The following is a 19,713-nucleotide window of genomic DNA, read 5'->3' as shown; positions in this document are numbered from 1 at the left end:
AAAAAAAAAAAAAAAAAAAAAAAAAAAAAAAAAAAAAAAAAAAAAAAAAAAATCATCAAAACTAAATGTTGATTTTTATTGTATAACAATTTAGACTTCGTAGCTTATAAACATATAGGATCCCTAATTAATTTATTGGCCTACCTATATAAGAGATTTCAGAAATCTTAACAATAATTTTCAAGATTAGAGTTGCTAATTGTTACATACTAAAGTTCAAGACTAAATTGTTACAAAATTGAAGGTATAGGAACTAAATTGTTAAAATCAAAGTTCATGGACTAAATTATTGCTTTCGTGAAGGTTCAGGGACCAAAAAGTGAATTGTAACCATTTATTTATTTCCTTGTACATTTGTATAGCTGTATTTCTCCTTCCATTTACAGACATAGGCAAATTACTAGATCGTTACTTTTATCGACCTATGATTGAGGTTCTTTTACATACATATTACTGTTTTTTACTCCATGAAATATAAGCAAAGTTGCTTTCATACATAACTTCACATCATAGTAAATTGCATCTTTTGTTCATACGTTCTTACTATATCTTACAATAGAAATGACATTTGAATCTTCTTCAGAAAATAATAATAATAATTACCTCCTTTTGAAAAGTGTCCAATTCGAAAGGAAAATCAAGGGCCATATCAGGTACAAGCTCATGGAAGTGCAAAGAAATCTCTTCGCGACCACCAACAACAACCCAAGCCTGCTTATCAATCACCGCAAGAAACAGTGACAAAGAGAAAGGAACAGAAAGCACAAAAGTAAAGTTGATTGAAACCATTACTTACCTCCTTCTTCTGTTCTCCACCATCGTCAGTAGCTTGATCGGATCTTAATGACAATCCTCCAGAATCAAGGGACAAAATTTCATCCAACACGGACTTTTCCAATGCAGGTGCAATGCTAGTGCCTTCGAGCTCATTTACTTGAACTTCTAACTTAATAGATTCTGCTTTTGGTGATTCACCTTTCCAAACATAATAATAGAGAACAAAAGAATGAAAGAGAGTCAAACAACAAGAACTATACTTTCATTCAAAGAATATACACCGGTTAAATAAAGTTTTCCTTAATGCAAGTGTTTCATCCTTGCAGCAATAGTATATTCCAAGACGATTCTATCAAGCCACCATACCAACCTCCCAAATCATCTACTGGCAACTAGCAAGAATATATTGGTTAGTTTATTTTCCGTCTTAAAAGCTGTGTGTATGAATTTTCCTAAGCCAACATGTTGACTGAAAATAATTACACCCAATAGACTAATATTTTCAACCCAAAAAATGAAGGTTACTGTCCAATGCACAGACTCAAGATGACATAAAATGAAATTGGTTTTAGTCATTCTAATATTTTTGGAATAAGTTTGAAGGCAAAAAGGAAAAACTTAAACCAAATTTATTGCGGAAGAAATTGATTCAACCCAAAAGAAAATCAATAGAACCAACAATATTGAACCAGACTCAATAAAAGGACTTGACGTACAAATGTGGTAGAATCTTGTATGTCAATTTTAGTGTCAAAGAGACCTTCTTGTTGATGAGATCATCAATTTAAATTTATAGTGTTTCAGTTTACAAATACCAGAACACACACCATCTTCCACAGATACTATGGCTTCCTCTTCCCAGGCCTTCTTGAACAAATCATCAAATTGTACAGACAATTCTTTCTGCTGTGATATTAGCAGATAGGTCAGAAAGAACAGGAAAACTCCATTAGCAATGCTTATTAAGGAGGGTTCTCAACATATATTCTCCACAAACAAAAACACTGTTCAGCATTTTATAATGAAACCAAGGTGTTAAAACAAACCAGATTTTCAACTGGTGAGGTCTTGAATAAACTTTGGTCCTCATAAACGTTCCACGAGTTAGGGTATTCCTTGTGAACAAAATAAGGGAAAGTTAAAAAAATAGCGAAATATAAATATAAGGAAAGTCAATACATTCTCTCTTATTAGAATTTCGTTCCGCATTTCTCAATGATAAGAGAAACTACCTTGAGATCACCAAGGTCCAATCCTTGCTTTAAAATAGGGGGAACGAATTGAGCACGACCACCATTTAGAATTTCTTGAACCCACTCACCATTTGAAGCTGCATCAGGAAGAATTCTATCAACAGATTGGGAATCATCCAAACCACCAGGTCGAAAAGGACGATTATTTATGCTTCCCCTTACAAAATCTTTTGCCGGTCCTGGCACGCGTGGCTGTGAACCAGATTCTTGAGCTTCCACATTTAACTCAGAAACATCCACCTGAAAGTGAAATTAGTCCAATTGGAAAATCAGTCATGAGAAAATATAGCCGAGATCACTGACTTAACGTAAATGCATGAAACGTATAATCACAGCAATCTTAATTCAGTATAGCTAACCCAACATTTTTCATGCATGGCAGATTGAACAATCAAGCAGTACCTGCACAGAACAAGGTTCCCACGTCCCTCCAGTTGTTCCGTCCTTCTTTGTTCGTTCAAATGGCAACACCCAAGTGGGAACCACAACTGATCTTGGTTGTGATGGATCCAAAGATACTTTTGCCATTTCAAACCAATCAAAATCCCACTGTCTTCCCACTTTTTCAGGGGAGAATTCATCAGGGTCTAACCTCGGCTGGAGATAAGTCTCTTCTATGTAGCCCTTTATTGTTTCGGGAGTTTCCTTAGGAAATGCGGGAGGCTGAATTTGAACCAAAAATAAAAAATAAACACAGTGCATAATTGATGCTTAGTGGTAAGTAAGCAATGTCGCATTTTTGAGAAAATAACATTACAAGTGTGAGGATAAGAATTCAAACCTTCAGGTACAAGGAAAATTACAAATAATTAGGTTAGCAAGAAACATCTCTTTCTTTGAGAAGGCAAAGAAGCACAAATACATGGGACAGGAAACATTCTTAAGAAATTTCCACCACAGAGAAAATTTGAGAAATAGCTAATACAAAAACAGAAGAAAGGGAGTATGAGCCCTGCTTCAATCCCATTCTTAACCTTTATGCAATAAGAACTGAAGATCATCTTTTCCTCAACTGCTATGTGAAATTGTGACACCAGGCTTGCAATAAGCACGAAAGTACAAAAATTCTAAACACCGAATACTCAAAACTGAAGAATGGTATAACATTGATAAACCCTAAAAGTAACTATAAACGGAAATGCAAAAAACCATGAACTGCATGCAGCCACATACTAACTGTAAGCTTCCACGAGGGCTACACTACGAAAAAGAATTGCTTACAAGTATGAAATCCGGGAGCGATCTAACAGGGCTGGAGCGATCCACAGTTGAAAGAGGCTCGACTCTGAGATGGCCGCTGTGGCCGGAAAAACCGACACGAAAGGAAAGCTCTTTTGTTGCTTCAATTGGATCCATTTCATATCAGAGTTCTGCAACCGAACTTCCGTACTCTTCCCGGCGGTTCTGAATTTCCACGCACAATTATCTCTAAATTAGATTCTGAAGATTTGGGCGGGTTTCAGAGGAAGGAACGTATCGAGCCGAGTGCGCGGCACAATTCGTCCCCGTTTTGATACTTAGCCAACGCCCGACAGTGACTGCAGGTACTTCACTGCTTCGGCGGTTCTCAAACGTTCAAGGGCTGTGCTTGCAGCTTCTAAAATGCATTCCAAACAAAATTATAATAATAAAGTTCACAAAAGTTCTTAGTGGCAAATTTTCATCTCTCAATTTCTTGGCTTTTAACTTTTGTGTTCTAAAAGGGAAGGACAATATTTGTTGGCGGATCTGGATCGTTACATATTAACTTTTACCTATGTTAAATTTCGTACAAAAATGTTCTAGAGTGCAAGTCTATAATTATATCTAATATGAATCACGGTGTTCCAAATTGACCTATTACAAAACTCCAAGAGATTCAAAAACGCAAATAAGATTTAAAATATCATGAACAATATTAAAACCTACCCAAGGCACGTCAATATTTGTTAGAAAGTTTTATTTTTAATGGTATAAAGTTTGTAAGAGTCAAATAGTCCATTTGACTTCGTCTTAAATAATCGGGATTAAATCCCGGCTAAATACCAACAATATGTTAGGTAAAAATCATTGATGAATGTATTTCATATCTCAAATTGAGATGTTTCTCTTAGAAAACCGAACATCAATTTTGCCATTTCTAAGTTTCAATCATAATGTTACGATTGTGGAGTGATTTAATTTATAACCAGGTAATCTAATTCAGTCATTATCTATGAATTAATCCGAAGTTTGTATAAGAGGTGTTAGTTACATTCATTCAAGGGTTCTAATTGATATAAAAGGTAATCTAATTCTGGCATTTTTTACTCGAGGTAATCAAATTCTGCCCTTATCTCTGAATTAATCTTAATTTTGTATAATTGGTGAAGTAATCTAATTCTGGCCTTATCTTTCAATTATTCCTATAAGAGATTAATCCTAATTTTGTAGGAGGGGTGTTAGTTACTTTGATTAAATGGTTCTTACTTCAACAAAAGATTAGATGGTTGGGGTTAAGGGTTAGGGTTTGTTGGATGATGAAAGTCCCACATCGGTTAATTTAGGGAATGATCATGGGTTTATAATCTAAGAATACACTCTCCATTGGCATGAGGCCTTTTGGGGAAGCAAGCCATGAGAGCTTATGCTCAAAGTGGACAATATCATACCATTGTGGAGAGTCGTGTTCGTCTAACAGGGTTAACTTATCAATATCCATTCAATTTATGAACCCCTATCTACTAAAACCTTTTTCATACTCGGAGTTCTATCCCAACAAATACAGTTCCAAAATACCAGTATAATCTTAGGCTAAAGTACACTGTTTTACTTATTTGAACTCATGACCTCAAACGCCTACTAAGAAATTGTCATTTTAAAATGATTTTGTTATTAGTTTAATATTAAAATTTAATAAACACACAAACTATCCTCATCAAAGTTTTATTTATTTATTTATAAATAAAGAATTCAGAATAATTAAAAAAAAAAAATCTAACAAACGAGCTTGATGCCTATTTAAATACCTACTTTACCATTGCAATATAATATATATATATATAAATTAACGTTTTATTATAAATATTCGAAAAAGACAAATAAATAAATAAAAAAGAAAAGAAGAGATGAGATGAGATGAAGAAGTGAAACCTACACGTCCGCCTCCACTTCTTTCGCTCCCCACCCGTTTCTTCATCTCTGAATTTCCCCTCCCGCCGCCGCCGCCGCACTCACACAACCATCTCTGCTGATAGTCGCCGGTACGCCCCAACCGCCACGTTTTTTTTTTTCTTCACCTTTACCTTCCTCCCTGCTGCAACCTCTCGACGTCATGGGTCAGTTTTCCATCTCAGTTTCTCCATTTTTCAATTCTGCAATCGAAGTCTGTCCTTATAAATCAGTTTTTTTCTTGGATTTAATCACAAAATAGGGTAAATTTAGAATGGAGTTAGGTCAGTTTTAGTTTGAAATCCTGTAAATCCAATCTATTTTGGATGGAAAATTTTTGGATAAAAACGAGATCTCAAACCCTTTTGAATTTCCGATTCTCCTTTGCCTTTTTCTTTTTATAAATTCACACCAAGCAGAGTAAATGACTTGAGATCATTCCAAATCTAGGGTTTCCCAACAGAGGGTTCCTCCCTGGGCTCTGGGCGATCATTCGATTTGAAGGCTCACTTATTGATTGAGGGACTTCCGAAGAGTTGATTGATTCCTTCGCAGTCCTACTCAAGGGAGCCAAAACAGAGTCGAGTTCCACACGAATTCTCCATGGCGCATCGGTTGCTGAGGGATCTGGAAGCTGATGGATGGGAGCGCTCCGATTTCCCCATCATCTGCGAGTCTTGCCTTGGTGATAACCCCTATGTTCGCATGGTATGTTTGTTCTTCTATCTTCTCTAAGTTTAGTACTCCCAACCCCTCGAGTTACTTCGAAACCGTCCTTGAATTGCGTTCCTAAGTTTACAATTGATCACATAAATGTTCGAATAAGTCCTTCTCGAACTGTTCTGCTCGTGTAATTACCGTCAATTGATGTCCTGTTTGAACATAGATCCAGATGGTTTCTGTTAACTGTTTATGATTTTTATATACTCACTAGCATGAAATATGTGGGGGAGTAAGGGATGGTGGTTACTGGAGTTGTGCTCTTTTGCAATTCATGCTTAGTCTTTTCCTTATACATTATTTTGATTAAATGAATGCGATATCTGAATGCAGACGAAAGCTGATTATGACAAAGAATGCAAAATTTGCACGCGACCATTTACAGTTTTCAGGTGGAGACCTGGACGCGATGCCAGATATAAGAAATCTGAGATTTGCCAGACTTGCAGTAAGTTAAAAAATGTATGTCAAGTTTGCCTTTTGGACCTTGAATATGGCTTACCAGTTCAGGTTCGAGATACTGCCCTGTCTATCAACTCCAACGATTCTATTCCTAAGAGCGATGTGAATAGGGAATATTTTGCCGAGGAGCATGATCGGAAGGTATGCACTTTCTGCTAAGTATTTCCTCTAGTTATTGGATGATTAGTCCTTGTAGTTGTTTGTCCAATCTTTTGGAATGTTAAGGGGGGAAAACATTATGATTCCCCAACCATCTTAGCCACTATCGATAACCCTTGATGGACATAGATATGGCTAATTCTAATAGCATGGTAAAAACTAAAATGTTGGATTGTTTTGATTGCTTAACATAAATAACTTTTGTCTTATTAGACATGATTTACAATTTTCGATTTTCTTGAAAAGAAGTTAAGCTTATTCTTTCCTTATTGGAAAAATTGTCAGGCTTTTTTTTTTTTTGTTGTTGTTCTGGATCATGCGTCGTACATCAATTAATTTATATCAGTACCAAATTAAAATTTTATATTATAATGATGTAGATGATTGGTAGGGATCTTAATTTCTGGAAGTTTTTTGGTTATAGGATTTTTCTTTCGACGTTAGATTCTGTTGTCAGTATTTATTTACCTTTGTTGTTCAAATATGTTTCTTTCTGTCAATATATCTCGTTTTAGTTTTGTAAGAAACCTAAATCATGGAGACTGCTAAGGGCAGTCTTTAATTTCAGGCCTAATAAGTGTTTTTTACTTTAGATTCTTTTTCTTTGTTAGTCATGCTTTCTGTGTACTTTTGCGCAAGTGGATTGAAAAATGTTAGCAATAAAGGTGGGCATATTTGGCAAAGGTTCTTGATTTCGATCAAGATTGTGGGCATATGGGTTTAAAATCTGAATGTTATTGGGTCAAACGTACTCTATTCAACGGACATCCATGTTCTGCTGAAGTGTATGGATGAAATGTTGTTTTCTCTCTCACTTTCATCTTCGCGACAAATTAATATTAATATTTAATATAATGAAGCATGGCCATTTAAGGGAATGGGATCTTAATTTCCTTGAAGAGAGGAGGAATGTGATTTTATTGCTTTGAAGAGGAGATAATTTGAGAAAATTGATAAAAGCTATTGAATTTAATTAGATGGCCATGGATGTGCACCCTAAAAGTATCCTATGTGGCATTTGATTTGTTTTATAACTTTTACATATTCAATGAATTAAATATGATTGCTGTAGCAGGTATTTGCATCTCTGTTGTTGCTAACTTGGATTTTGCTAATTCAGTTGAATGTTGACCATGCAGGCTAGAGCTGGTATTGATTATGAGTCCTCATTTGGAAAGGCTCGGCCAAACGATACTATTCTGAAACTTCAACGAACTACCCCCTATTACAAGAGGAACCGTGCACATGTTTGTAGTTTTTATATTAGGGGTGAATGTACTAGAGGTTCGGAATGCCCTTACAGACATGAGATGCCTGAAACTGGAGAGTTGTCCCAGCAAAATATTAAGGATCGTTATTATGGGTATGATTGATCTTTTCCTTTTGAATGATTAGTTGTTGTGTGTCCGATCTTAGTCCCTGACCACCCAAATTTTCTATGCTTTTTCATGGTCAACATCTTGCATTTGTTACATATCTTAAGCTTCGTTTCAGCTTTATATCATATGAAGTATAGTCTTCCCATAGTTATTATTTATTGGAACAGAGATGATTGCTCAGTTTTTCATATGCAATTAATTGATCAGTGGCTATTTAAATTAGTATTTACTATTTTGTGGCGAGTTGAGTTGTATTTCGAAAGATGTGACATTGAAATACATATTTTGTCCGCCTTTGACATCTCAACCTTGTAATCCCCTTGTAATCCCCTTGGCCCTTGTTGGGTTGAATCTCATTACCCTTTATATCTTTTGTTCTATTCATGAAGTTTTATTTTCCTATCAAGTTTTTCCCCTTGGCCATTATAAAACTGAAATAGATGACTGAGCTATATTTCATTCTCACAGTTCGGTTTCGATTTGCAAGAATGTTTAAAGTCGCAGTTATCACATATTTTTCTATACTAGCCACATTTTTTTGTGATTCAGAATTTACAGAGATAATTGCTAATGAGGTTACTTTCTTTTCGAACTCCTCAGGGTTAACGATCCAGTTGCACTGAAGCTTCTTAACAAGGCTGGAGAGATGCCTTCTCTGGAACCTCCAGAGGATGAGAGTATTAGAACCTTGTATGTGGGTGGACTTGATGCTCGAGTCACCGAACAAGATCTTCGTGATAACTTTTATGCACATGGTGAAATTGAATCCATCAGAATGGTGCTACAGCGGGCATGTGCTTTTGTGACCTACACCACCAGGGAAGGTGCAGAGAAGGCTGCAGGAGAGCTTTCTAACAAGCTGGTAGTAAAGGGCCTTAGGTTGAAATTGATGTGGGGCAGACCTCAAGCACCAAAACCAGAGTCGGAGGGTTCTGATGAAGCAAAGCAAGCAGCAGTGGCTCACAGTGGAATGTTGCCGCGAGCAGTTATCTCGCAGCAGCACAGCCAATTACACCCTCCAGGAACGCATGATCAACCTCAACCTATGCACTACTACAATATGCCACCACCTCCACCTCAGCAGGAGAGAGCATTCTATCCTTCAATGGACCCTCAAAGAATGGGAGCTTTGATTTCGACTCATGATTCGGGGGCACCCCATAGCGGACCTGCTAGTTCAACAGAAGCTAGACCCGGTTCGGAGAAACAACACCAGCAGGGACATCAATATCCATATCACGCAATGCACCCACCACCACCACATGCACAATATCAACAGCAATTTTATCCGCCATATGGGTACGTGCAACAACATTATCCACAATACCCTCCTTATCATTCGAACATGCCACCCCCGCCCCAGCCCCCTCCAGGTAGCCAGCAATACCAGCAGCATTCTGCACCACAAGACTCTGCCCCTCAGTCGCAAGGAGGAGCATCTTCAGGTTCAGCACCGCTGGGATCGACGCCTTCAGCATCTGCTCCATCTTCGACTTCTTCTGAACCTGCACCATCGTAGATTAGGTCTCCGTCGACAAGTATGGCTGTTGGATGGGGGGAGGCGCAGGGCCTCTTTGTTGTTATATCGTTCCTATTCTGTCATGTCTACATTATGTAATATGACACTCTTTTTACTTGAGAATGAGCAATTTGGATTCACTGCTTCCATTCCTTTGTCTGTTTTGAGGCAAAGCCCTTTGTTGTTAGTTTAGTCTAAACGAAATAGAAGTGAAATTCGGGTGTTTACAAACAGCCCAGAAGTTCACTATTTTGATTAATTATATCAGTAAGATTTTATCAACAATTTCTTTCGTTTCTACGTTATCATTTTGGATAATTTTGATAATATGAGGTTTATAATTTTTTTGGTATTGCACGGGTCATATTCTGACACGTAGCGGATCCACGATAACATTTTGATTGCGAAATACCTGATTACTACTCCACGATTTGAAATGCCAATCTGAATACGGAAACGAAAAAGTTTAAATTATGTTTTATTGCGATTTGGCATCCGATGCTCCAGAAACTTCTCTCACCTGGAGGCTATATATTATGCTTTCAGTTGGTTCAGTAAAACTTTATTGCATGCGCTTTCGTACGAGATATTATTGTCGTTGAATACTCGGTTACATTTCCCTTCGATTTAGGTTTTTGCTTCTGCAGTTTGGGCGGTAAATTCTTTCTCTATCTCTCATTTCATGAACTCTTGCATCTATTTTCGTTGATTGAGATGATACGTTTGATTCTTGATTTCGATGATGTTTATGGAGAGAATTAGGGTTGGGTTATTGCTAGATTGTTTTTCTTGTGATTAGCATATTCATTAGGAGTATTTTCTGCGGTTGTCTTGGAATTTTTTTGTTAACTTAGAATATTGGTGGAGAGATATTCTATTTCTTCATTTTCTTGTTCTTGACGAGTGTTAAGCTGACGTTCCGATTTACCAGCTGCTCTATACGAGAAGCAAAATCATTGTAATTCTGGTCTTCTATTACTGTTGTACTCTTCTTTATTAAATGCTGATCGTGTTTAGGCTTTTTTTTGGCTCATCAGGTCGCAGATGTCGTACTCCAGAAGGTCTAGGTACTCCCGCTCTCCTTCATACAAACGATCGGTCTCAAGGTCCCTGTCAAGGTCAAGGAGCCGTTCAAGGTATTTCTTGCTCAGGAACCCTTTGCTTGGTAGGTTTTTCCCATATTCTCTAGATCATCTGTATGATACATTTACTTCTATATTGTGGATTTTTTTTTCAGGAGCCCTTCTAGTGACGTTGAAAATCCTGGTAACAATTTGTACGTCACTGGTTTGTCACATAGAATTACAAGGAGAGAACTCGAGAAACATTTTTCTGCTGAAGGAACAGTATGTCGCAGATCTTATTTTCTTCAAATTTTTTCTTTGGCTTGTACTTTTGATGGTGGTGTATGTGTTTTGTTCTTTCTATTGGTGATTGAATTTATTGACTATTTACTCTGTTCGTGAATGAATTTTTCATTCTCTAGGTGCTAGATGTTCATCTCGTGACTGATCCATGGACTAGAGAATCCCGTGGATTTGGATTCATTACCATGTCTAGTAATGATGAGGCTGAACGTTGCATCAAATATCTGAATCGATCTGTCCTTGAAGGTCGAATAATCACCGTGGAGAAGGTAAAAATTAAACCAAGTACAATTTCATAGTGTGGAGATGTTTCTCATTATTAATGTTGTCTAAATTGTTCAACTTCAAATATTTACGGGATCTCTGGATGGTTTGTTGCAAGAGATTTGAGATTTTTGCTTCTTTGCACTTGAAGTTTTTTTTGGCAGCAGGTTAGCTGTGTGTAGCAGCTCTTCATCAAATTCAAACTACAACTAATCAAACAAAACAAACACATGAAGTCTCAGAACATTGGGGTTGTATGCCCTGCATTTCTCTCTTTTATCTGCTAATTGATTCCTGTAGCCTTACTTCCCTCTCTACTGTGGCATGTTCCCCTGCTCTGGTGTTTTTCTTCGATTGACAATTGAATTGTCTCATTTTACATCTCTTATTTTCTGATAGGCTCGAAGACGGAGAGGTAGAACTCCGACTCCAGGGAGATATTTTGGACTCAGAACAGTCCGTAGTGAGCTTTTAATCTGATGTTTGATTTATTTCTATTAAGTATTGCGCTTTTTTTTTTTTTTTTTTTTTTTTTTTTTTTTTTTTTTTCAATATCGCAATGGCAAATAACAAGATGAAGCATGCAGAACGAGTCTAGACGGATTTACTCACCGAAGTTGAAAAATCTTCAATAAAATCGCCTTTAGCTGCAGAAATGAAAGCTCTATTTCAAAATCTATATATAGCAGCGAAACAAAAAAGCAAATGAACCGGATTCCAGAACGAAATCGGCGAGATAGAAGGACACTTACATGAGAACTCGATGGTGGCGAGGCGATTAGAGTAAAGCAGAATCGGAGCAATAACCGTCATAGAGAGCATCAACACCACCAGATTTCTGATCCGCATTTTTCATTCAAAATATAAAAAACCTAGCAATTTGCAAAGTAACCAAATCCTCACTCCACCGATCGGCTCGAACGGTATGCCAAATAAACACCACACGTCGTCGTCCGCAAAGACTCCGTCAGAATCTTATATAGAAGAAATGAAAATAGGAAAGAATATAAGAAGCAATACGGCAATCGTNTTTTTTTTTTTTTTTTTTTTTTTTTTTTTTTTTTTTTTTTTTTTTTTTTTTTTTTTTTTTTTTTTTGTCTAATCCTCTCTTTATAACAGTGAGATGTAGATCGCGCAGCTACTCTTCTCAGCGTTCTCCCAGCTACTCTCCTTATAGCAGGAGCTTGAGCTGTTCGTCTAATTATTCATCTGACCGTAGCAGTAGAAGATCCCATTCTCCTGATCGACGCCGAAGATCAAATGACTCGCCATACTGCTGTAGATCATACTCCCCTTATAGCTGCCGAAGATCAAATGACTCGCCATACCGCTATAGATCATACTCCCCTTATAGCCGCCGAAGATATGATTCTCCATACAATAGGCGTCATAGGTCGTATTCTCGATCCCACTCTCCATGTAGTAGGTTGCCTACCAGGAGACGTGACAGGTCGTACTCACCTTACGACTATTGCTCCCCTGATCCATACTACAGAAGGCACAGGGATCGGTCTGTTTCTAGGAGTGTCTCACCACCAAAGGCAAGGGTTTCTAGTAGACTTTATTCCTGCAGTTATTCTCCTAGGCACTGTAGAAGCGCGTCGAGGAGGTACTCTCGTAGCAGAAGTTATTCATGCAGTATTTCCCCTGAACGAAGCAGGAGATTCGAGAGACATTCACACAGTATCTCTCCTGAACGAAGGAGCTCGAGGAGTCACCACAGCCGTACTCCGAGGCGCCATAAGAGAGGAGGATATTCTGGTGGGATTGGAAGCGTGGTTTCAAGGTCTGTTAGTCCTGTTTGATTTGCTGATCTACTTCCTTGCTACTACCTTGATGGTCATGAATGATGGTATTTTTAATTCACTCTACTATTTTCTGATTGGATGATGTAAAATTTGGTGCTGGCCATTGACTTGCGGACAGTTATCGCTTTGCTCTGTTCATACCATTTGGTTTGGGACATTCCTTTTTTTATTTTACAAACTTTCAATTCGAGTTTTGTTATTACTTGCTCTCCGTTCTCTTCAACATGACTAGTTACTTGGCATAATCTTAAACACCGGATGAGCAAGAATTTGTTCACTGGAAACTGAGGTTACTCTGCAGAACTAGTTTCTTCAAAATTTACCCTCTTCCCCGTAGAAAATAGGATGTGGAAAAGCGCAGCCATGAAATACAGAACAGAGGTTAGCAACAGAAATCCTTGGAAAGAGCCCACAAGTTCCACGAAGAAACCAGCCCCAACTGTTCCCACAATAGCAGCAAGTGTACCAGTAGTATTAGACATGCCTGAAACAGAATTTGGGTTCAATTTTGGTAGTACTCGAGAAATATTCACTTAAGTATTACTTCTAAACTATGCATTTACGGGTTGTAGACATTGTTAAAATAACAACGTACCGTGAAGCACGCCAGAGTATTGTGGAGCAATCTCCTGTAAAGCAGAGATAAGGAGGAAATTTCAGAAGTGCAAAAGTTAACGGTGGACCAGAAATGCTAGATGCTTCAATAGACACTTGAGAAAACTAAAAATAAAATGGGTATTAAGCTGAGTTGAGTTGTTTGAGTCGCCACCTGAAGGTTCACAAGAAAGCCGGAGTGGCTGAAAGATTTCAGCCCAACTGCCAAAGTCAACCATGCGGATGCTATTGATGCACTTCTGGCTGATGTAAGACCGATCAGAGCAATCCCAGGGCCAATAAAACCTATTGACTGTCGTAGAAATAAAGAACCAAAAAAAGGGCAGGAATCATTGAATTTGATGGCTGAAATTGAAAAATTAAGAACAATGGGGGAAGCGAGGAGGAGAGGATAGACAACAACACACAAACAGGTTGGGGAAAATAGAAGAAAGTGTACAAGTCTCCATTTGTATCGTGTCACAGTGAAAGTTAATTATATAGAGATTGAAAATGCTCACCTGCATCATTTTTCGCGTCAAAGTGATAGATGTACCACTTCGTATTAACCCATCTGACCACAATCCACCAAAATATCCCATCACTGCCATCACACTCCACGGAACAGCACTAAACCACGCTGCTTGTCTGAGTTCAACATGATATACCTGTAATGGAAAAACACCAATCCTTTAAGAAATTCACTATTTAACAGAGAACTCATCAAAAAGTTCGCTAAGGATTCCTCACGGAGTTGAAGTAGATAGGCATCCATGAAAGAATCACGAAGAATCCCTGCAGGAAAAGAGATCACATTGAAGTGAAAGTATCACATTAAGTTACTTCTCCCACTACCTAAACACACCATTTGTAAAACACAGTGAAATTATAAGAAGATAATTAAATGTAGGGAGGTGATATAAGGTTTCCCATAACAGGTATGAGCGTGGGCAATAATAATTAAAAAGGCATCTATTGAAGCTAAGATGGGTTAATCCAAAGCCATAGACAGAGTAAGCTACTAGATCAGTCAACATTTGCAGTAAAAAGGCACACCGGATAGGATTTCCTATGAATTAAAGGGAAGAAAATAGTTTGAGCAGTACCCAACTATGCATAGCATTGGCAACGATAAGAGACCATGTTGGCATTTTAGAAAGTAGCCGCCTAAATGGAGGAATAACAGTATTCCGGGGTACTTTCTCCACCACTAAAGGTTCTTGCCTCTTTTTTAGTACATATTCCAATTCATATTTGGATATCTGAGGATTCTGATCAGGAGTACTGGATATTGCAGATAACCATACAAGAACCCATAAAAACCCAGACAACCCAAAAATGACAAATGGTCCAAGTATACCAGCTCGAGACATTAGGATTGGAGAAAGCACGAGCCCTATTGCACTTCCTAACTGAAACCCAGCCATTGCAATACCAACAGCCCTGGCTCGTTCTGTTGGAGGAAACCATCTACAACATAAAGAGAAGAGTTTAGACGTCACCATAATTCGGTTTTCTGTCATCTTAGATTCCAAATTATGAAGCTAACATTCAAATGGCTCATTGCTGGCTTCTACTCAATTGTTATTCTAAATTAAGCAATCATTATTACCTAGCAACCATGTTGTTCATACAAGGAAGGGCCACACCTTCAGCAACGCCGAGCAAAGCACGCATAGCGAGAAGTGCCCATAACGAAGTTTCAGCGGCCCAAGGAGTCAGAAATGTGGCCAGTGACCATAAAGCCACCCCCCAGGCCATAACCATCTTACCACCGTAGTAGTCCACCAGCGCTCCGCCGGCTATTGGAGAAACAAAATAACCCCAAAGGAACGATGACTGCATGAAGTCCAACCGTCAGATAATTGCAAGCGATAACTTTGTTCTAGTCAAATACTGGTGATGCTAACAATACAAGTGACGGATATCCTGTTAGATTCCTGATAGAGCAACCAGAAGTCGAGAGAACAAAATCTCAAACTTCTGGGAAAAGATATCAATATTTGCTCGAGCGTAAAAGATCGATCAGCTTAAGGCTAATTAGCAACGCAACGAAATTGTCATTAAAATTAAAGCGAGAAGCATAAGTAGATGGTGAAATGCGCAAGAAAATGCTATTCTCTTCAACTCTATATCATAAATTGATGCAGAAATACGCAAAAAGAAATCACCATCACCTTCAAATCTATATCAAATCTATATCATATCATCTCACACCTGCCTGTAGAACCCAAAACTCAGTAGAAAAGATAAAATTCAGTTCTAGAGAACTATCTTGCGCAAACGAAAAACAGAGAAAGAAACCAGCAATTGCTATACAGTAAAAACAATTTAAGAGGAACACAGCTACCTGAACTATACCGGCGAACGATCGGCTCCAGCCATGGGATAGAGACAACGGAACAATCGCAACGGACATCACAACCCGATCAGCATTACAAAGCGCGAGAGCCAAAGCAAGCATGGCCACAACCTTAACCCTCTCAGACGTGATAAACTCGAAACGACTCGGCGCCTCGACATCCTTATCCTCGTTAAACGAACCGAACTGAGCATCGTTCGAGGAAACACCGGCTCGAGATCGAAGAACGAATCCAGAAACGAGTGACAAACCATTCCGAAGTCCAAAACCGAGAAAATTACCCGTTGACGAGACGCTGCCGGAACAATTGCCCTTGGGCAATTGAAGAGAGCTTGAAGGCACTTTGAATTTCGCCGGTTCACTTTTGATCGGCTTTGTACTCCGGTCACCGGGAAATCGCCGGCAGCGTAGTGGCCGGCCGAGAGTGATAGCAGAGTACATAGTTAACGAGAGACGCAACACTGACGACTGCGACTGGCAACGACATTGAGTTTAAGAGCGGAGTCGGACGAGTATTTGCAGTAATTTCCGTAAACACCCCTCTCATGTTTGAGAGTTATGCGGTGAACTTATGTAAATAAGTAGATATTTGAGGGGCAAGAATGAATTTTCATGTCTTCGTGTTCTGACGGCTCCTCATGGTTGGTAGAGTCGTCGGGGAAATGCGTAAACTTTTTGTTTGGAACTTTGAAGGTAGAGATTAGTTTCGTATCTATTTGGTTTTTATTGTTTTAATTTTTAATTTTGTATTTAATAGTGTCTAATAATTTTTTAATCTACTTATTATTTTATTTAACTAATTTAATAGATATAAATTTAAAATTTGACCCAATAAATCCATAAGTTTTAGAAAATATTAATCATCTTATTAATTTTCTTTTTAAAATTTACAAAGTAAACCAACACAAATATGAAAATTAATCATCATATTAGACATTGGAACTAGCAAGTAACCAAACTATATAAATGAACAAATAATCAATTACAAATCATTAATATATGATTATTTATTTATTTATTTATTTTGTATTTTTGTATTTTATGTTTTATGGGTATTTATAAAAGATATTAGAGATTTGATAACAAAATAAAGAACTTTTGAGAGTTTGATAACCATTTATTATTATTATTTTAAAATTATACTTGTTTTCTTACCATACCTTTAATACAGTACTCTCTGCAATTTCTTTACCAGCTTTGTTTTCAAAACCTAGAAATCAAAATCCAAATGATAATCAACCAAAGCTTTAATTTCCTTAATTCTAAAAACTATAGACCCAATCTCTAATAAATAAATGCTGCGTTGCATTTTCAAGCCTACTGTCGTATGTCACCACGATAAGATAAATTACTCCTTAATGGTCATAGTTTAATGTGTTAGAGAGTTCACAGTTCTGTATTCTCACTTTTTTTCGGAATACATCAACTAGAGCAATCTTCTTATTCAATCTACCTGATAGTGGTAACCGATCACCATCGACCACCATCGACCACTTTGATAGGAAAGTAATTACCATTGATTTTGACCGAAAAGCTATTCTTAGCTGTCAAAGGTTGCCAAGGTGTAATATTATATTCAACAAGAATCTAGTTATATAACACTAACTAATAAGAAATTCCCATCATTCCCGAGATAACATCAAATTTTCACAAAAACATTGGCAATAAAAGGATTAAGCCATGGTAATAAAACTTTATCTTGAAAAGACAATGGTTCGAAATTGGATGCAAGTTACTAATTTGGCTATATAAGATCATTAGTGAAAAGTTAGAACATTTGAGAGAATCGATGAACCAAGTATCGATTAAAAACTTAAAACCAATCCATAGGGATTGATATCAAAAGGCCAGAAATTTTCAACTCTAATACTAATCCTTTTAGTGTTTAGATTCAAGTACATGACAGAGACGACTGCAAACGCATCAAACAGGAAGCATTCAAGCAGATGGGTATTCAGAACTTTCACAACAAGAACACATGAACAAATTAGGCAATCAGAAATTTTCATGCTTCCATTCAAGAATTACCTCACTCAACATCGTAGCCCTTCCCCTGAAGCTCTGAAATAACCTCGTTCCTCATCCTGAACCATAGCTTCTGGGCCTCTTGCTCGAGCTTATTGTTCTCTAATTCTTTCTGATAATTGAAAGAATCCTTATCAAAATCAATCACCCCCTTTGGACCGATGGCAGTTCCGATCATTCCCCCCTTCGCAATGAAATCCTCCATAGCTTCTTCATCACCTGGGTTTACAATATATCATAATGATTAGATTTAGCTTAATCCACGACCTTAACTAGTTATTACAATCCCACCCTCAAACTTTAAATTCAAGCAATTATCCTCAAACTGATGAACTCGTTGCAATTGAACAGTTTTGCAACAATTCTGTTCGTTGCAAGTTGAAAAAGGCCCAACCACTTAGAACAACAAGTTTGTTGCCGTCAAACATTAGAACACATAAACTATAAGAATTGTTACACTATACTCAATCATCACAAAGTTACAATGATGTAGTTTAATTGCATAGAAGTTTTGAAATACAATTGCAACACCCTTATTGTTCTAAGTGGCTTCTATAATTTCCCTAATTTTTTTTCCATCTATCAGTGAAATTTATACAGCAGCTCAATTTCATTTTCAATCAACTTTAAATCTTTGGGTATAATGCGGAGATTTTAACAACCTGGATATGGAAACTCCCTACGCTCATAGAGGTGAGCCAAATCTTTCTCTGCCTTGGACCGTGGCTTCAGCGTCCACCAGCCAAATGGTGATGTTTCGTTGTAAAGCCATGCAACACCGATCAGAGTATACGAAAATAACAGAGCCTTTCCAATTTGCTTCCAGAAGTAACGATCCTCTCTGCCCAATCCAACTTTCTTCAAGAACCTTTCGGCTCTCATCGATTTCACCAGTTGCAGGCCTGATATTCCAGTCCAAGAAAAATATATATAAACAATATACATATATATTGCTTTCAAGCAATTTATCAAACAGAAAGTAGGCAAGCTCAAAATCAAAGCCAAATATGGAATAAATGAGGCACAAACTATTCGTAACTTACCTGTTTTAGCTTCTTGAAAGCGTTTACGAATCATGGAGATTTCTTAACGCAAACTTCGCAGAATGATTTCTCTTGACAGTGTTTAAAATAAGAGAACTAGAACGTCGCAGCGATGTCTCATTTCGTAGCAATCTTAACAATCTAAGTAATATCACAGAGCTACCGAACAATTTCAGAAAAATATCACCATTTTATCCGGAAACAATAGAAGAAGAAGCAAAACGAAAAAAAGAAAATCGGCGCAATGGATAGCTTACAGTCCAAAAACAACAAAGAGAAATCCAAAATGTTGATCTCGATCGAGATTAAAGAATCCGATTCCCCTCCTCCGGTATCTTTATTGCAGTGGCGAAGGAACAGGTTTGCAATTAAATCGCAACAACGGAGAGCAGGACGAGCGCGGCAGACACTGCACGGCGTCTTTTCGATTGCCTTCTCTTCGCACGGGATGGGAATTGGGTATATGAACTCCAGAGAGGAAAAAAGAAAAGGAAAATAATAATAATTATATTTACCTTTTTAACCTTATTTTATCTTTATTTATTTATTTATTTATTTTTACTTTAAAATTTATTAAATTATAGGCGAAATTTGATCCACTTGAGTAAATTTTTTTATTGTTTTTTCATAAAATTTGATTTAATATTGAATTTTTTTTAATTGTTTTTCATAAAATTTGATGTATTTTTTCATTCTCATTTTAGCCTTTAACTCCTTAAATAAATAAATAAAAAATTTCGTATTAGTTGACAAATTTTAAAATTTATTCCATTTTAATTCAATTTGTGTTTTAGCCAAAAAAAAAAAAAAAAAAAAAAAAAAAAAAAAAAAAAAAAAAAAAAAAAAAAAAAA

General features: G+C 37.2%; 5 protein-coding genes across 21 annotated transcripts in view; 2 read left to right on the top strand and 3 right to left on the bottom strand.

Annotated features, from left to right (window-relative positions):
* The window catches only part of LOC111492717 (DExH-box ATP-dependent RNA helicase DExH11), a 15,136-nt gene extending 11,503 nt beyond the window's left edge, over nt 1-3,633 (bottom strand). Inside the window, exons 1-7 of one of the 4 annotated variants that reach the window (XM_023142139.1) lie at nt 3,252-3,633; nt 2,433-2,693; nt 2,010-2,270; nt 1,824-1,892; nt 1,593-1,683; nt 797-975; nt 604-711 (exon numbers count right to left, since the gene is read on the bottom strand). In XM_023142139.1, the coding sequence (XP_022997907.1) occupies nt 604-711; nt 797-975; nt 1,593-1,683; nt 1,824-1,892; nt 2,010-2,270; nt 2,433-2,693; nt 3,252-3,386 (1,104 nt within the window). In that variant the 5' untranslated portion in view covers nt 3,387-3,633. The remainder of the gene's footprint in view (nt 1-603; nt 712-796; nt 976-1,592; nt 1,684-1,823; nt 1,893-2,009; nt 2,271-2,432; nt 2,694-3,251) is intronic. The other 3 variants (XM_023142141.1, XM_023142140.1, XM_023142142.1) reach the window with 3 other exon arrangements.
* Nucleotides 3,634-5,105: 1,472 nt separating this feature from the next.
* LOC111492819 (zinc finger CCCH domain-containing protein 40-like) lies at nt 5,106-9,550 on the top strand. Of its 4 annotated transcripts, none has more exons than XM_023142287.1 (5): nt 5,106-5,251; nt 5,610-5,867; nt 6,213-6,482; nt 7,640-7,863; nt 8,480-9,550. In XM_023142287.1, exons 2-5 carry the CDS (start codon nt 5,763-5,765, stop codon nt 9,396-9,398), a joined length of 1,518 nt encoding a protein of 505 aa, XP_022998055.1. In that variant the 5' UTR covers nt 5,106-5,251; nt 5,610-5,762; the 3' UTR covers nt 9,399-9,550. The 4 variants fall into 4 exon arrangements, with proteins under 4 accessions (XP_022998055.1, XP_022998056.1, XP_022998053.1 ...); XM_023142288.1 differs by having other exon boundaries at nt 5,112-5,251; nt 5,579-5,867; XM_023142285.1 differs by having other exon boundaries at nt 5,112-5,326.
* Nucleotides 9,551-9,941: 391 nt separating this feature from the next.
* LOC111492800 (serine/arginine-rich splicing factor SR45a-like) lies at nt 9,942-12,994 on the top strand. Of its 5 annotated transcripts, none has more exons than XR_002719931.1 (7): nt 9,942-10,053; nt 10,436-10,534; nt 10,636-10,744; nt 10,885-11,034; nt 11,183-11,280; nt 11,429-11,492; nt 12,149-12,225. XR_002719931.1 is itself a non-coding variant. In XM_023142261.1 (7 exons), exons 2-7 carry the CDS (start codon nt 10,443-10,445, stop codon nt 12,832-12,834), a joined length of 1,047 nt encoding a protein of 348 aa, XP_022998029.1. In that variant the 5' UTR covers nt 9,942-10,053; nt 10,436-10,442; the 3' UTR covers nt 12,835-12,994. The 5 variants fall into 5 exon arrangements, 2 of the variants coding, with proteins under 2 accessions (XP_022998029.1, XP_022998028.1); XM_023142261.1 differs by lacking the exon at nt 11,183-11,280 and adding an exon at nt 12,339-12,994 and having other exon boundaries at nt 12,149-12,284; XR_002719932.1 differs by having other exon boundaries at nt 11,181-11,492; nt 12,149-12,232.
* A 49-nt stretch (nt 12,995-13,043) lies between these two features.
* LOC111492799 (probable anion transporter 4, chloroplastic) lies at nt 13,044-16,490 on the bottom strand. Of its 5 annotated transcripts, none has more exons than XM_023142255.1 (8): nt 15,782-16,490; nt 15,044-15,270; nt 14,538-14,901; nt 14,182-14,226; nt 13,953-14,099; nt 13,607-13,744; nt 13,433-13,466; nt 13,044-13,321 (listed from the first exon to the last, which is right to left on the bottom strand). In XM_023142255.1, the coding sequence occupies exons 1-8, from the start codon at nt 16,232-16,234 to the stop codon at nt 13,128-13,130; spliced, it is 1,602 nt and encodes a 533-aa protein (XP_022998023.1). In that variant the 5' UTR covers nt 16,235-16,490; the 3' UTR covers nt 13,044-13,127. The 5 variants fall into 5 exon arrangements, with proteins under 5 accessions (XP_022998023.1, XP_022998024.1, XP_022998027.1 ...); XM_023142256.1 differs by having other exon boundaries at nt 15,044-15,652; nt 15,782-15,871; XM_023142259.1 differs by having other exon boundaries at nt 15,342-15,866.
* A 1,136-nt stretch (nt 16,491-17,626) lies between these two features.
* LOC111493271 lies at nt 17,627-19,326 on the bottom strand. 3 transcript variants are annotated; one of them, XM_023142916.1, is made up of 4 exons: nt 19,119-19,326; nt 18,862-19,023; nt 18,481-18,720; nt 17,627-18,037 (listed from the first exon to the last, which is right to left on the bottom strand). In XM_023142916.1, exons 2-4 carry the CDS (start codon nt 18,893-18,895, stop codon nt 17,823-17,825), a joined length of 489 nt encoding a protein of 162 aa, XP_022998684.1. In that variant the 5' UTR covers nt 18,896-19,023; nt 19,119-19,326; the 3' UTR covers nt 17,627-17,822. The 3 variants fall into 3 exon arrangements, with proteins under 3 accessions (XP_022998684.1, XP_022998685.1, XP_022998686.1); XM_023142917.1 differs by having other exon boundaries at nt 18,862-19,020; XM_023142918.1 differs by having other exon boundaries at nt 18,862-19,002.
* Nucleotides 19,327-19,713: the final 387 nt, after the last annotated feature.

Source organism: Cucurbita maxima, unplaced genomic scaffold (assembly GCF_002738345.1).
Source record: "Cucurbita maxima cultivar Rimu unplaced genomic scaffold, Cmax_1.0 Cma_Scf00018, whole genome shotgun sequence".
Classification (NCBI taxonomy): Eukaryota; Viridiplantae; Streptophyta; class Magnoliopsida; order Cucurbitales; family Cucurbitaceae; genus Cucurbita; species Cucurbita maxima.
The sequence above is the reverse complement of the archived record's forward strand: the minus strand, read 5'-3'. Positions and strand labels throughout refer to the sequence as shown.

What these genes read in the sequence shown, in the direction of transcription:
- LOC111492819 (XM_023142287.1), top strand. Translation starts at nt 5,763, where the DNA reads ATGGCGCATCGGTTGCTGAGGGATCTGGAAGCTGATGGATGGGAGCGC. An exon ending in CCGAGGAGCATGATCGGAAG is followed by an intron (nt 6,483 to 7,639) that starts GTATGCACTTTC and finishes TTGACCATGCAG; the next exon opens with GCTAGAGCTGGTATTGATTA. An exon ending in ATTAAGGATCGTTATTATGG is followed by an intron (nt 7,864 to 8,479) that starts GTATGATTGATC and finishes CGAACTCCTCAG; the next exon opens with GGTTAACGATCCAGTTGCAC.
- LOC111492800 (XM_023142260.1), top strand. Translation starts at nt 10,443, where the DNA reads ATGTCGTACTCCAGAAGGTCTAGGTACTCCCGCTCTCCTTCATACAAA. An exon ending in AGGTCAAGGAGCCGTTCAAG is followed by an intron (nt 10,535 to 10,635) that starts GTATTTCTTGCT and finishes TTTTTTTTTCAG; the next exon opens with GAGCCCTTCTAGTGACGTTG. An exon ending in TGGACTCAGAACAGTCCGTA is followed by an intron (nt 11,493 to 12,148) that starts GTGAGCTTTTAA and finishes TCTTTATAACAG; the next exon opens with TGAGATGTAGATCGCGCAGC.
- LOC111492799 (XM_023142255.1), bottom strand. Translation starts at nt 16,234, where the DNA reads ATGTACTCTGCTATCACTCTCGGCCGGCCACTACGCTGCCGGCGATTT. An exon ending in CGTTCGCCGGTATAGTTCAG is followed by an intron (nt 15,271 to 15,781) that starts GTAGCTGTGTTC and finishes GACTTCATGCAG; the next exon opens with TCATCGTTCCTTTGGGGTTA. An exon ending in TGCCTATCTACTTCAACTCC is followed by an intron (nt 14,100 to 14,181) that starts GTGAGGAATCCT and finishes TTTCCATTACAG; the next exon opens with GTATATCATGTTGAACTCAG.
- LOC111493271 (XM_023142916.1), bottom strand. Translation starts at nt 18,895, where the DNA reads ATGATTCGTAAACGCTTTCAAGAAGCTAAAACAG. An exon ending in CTTTCAAGAAGCTAAAACAG is followed by an intron (nt 18,721 to 18,861) that starts GTAAGTTACGAA and finishes CTGGAATATCAG; the next exon opens with GCCTGCAACTGGTGAAATCG. An exon ending in TAGGGAGTTTCCATATCCAG is followed by an intron (nt 18,038 to 18,480) that starts GTTGTTAAAATC and finishes TTGTAAACCCAG; the next exon opens with GTGATGAAGAAGCTATGGAG.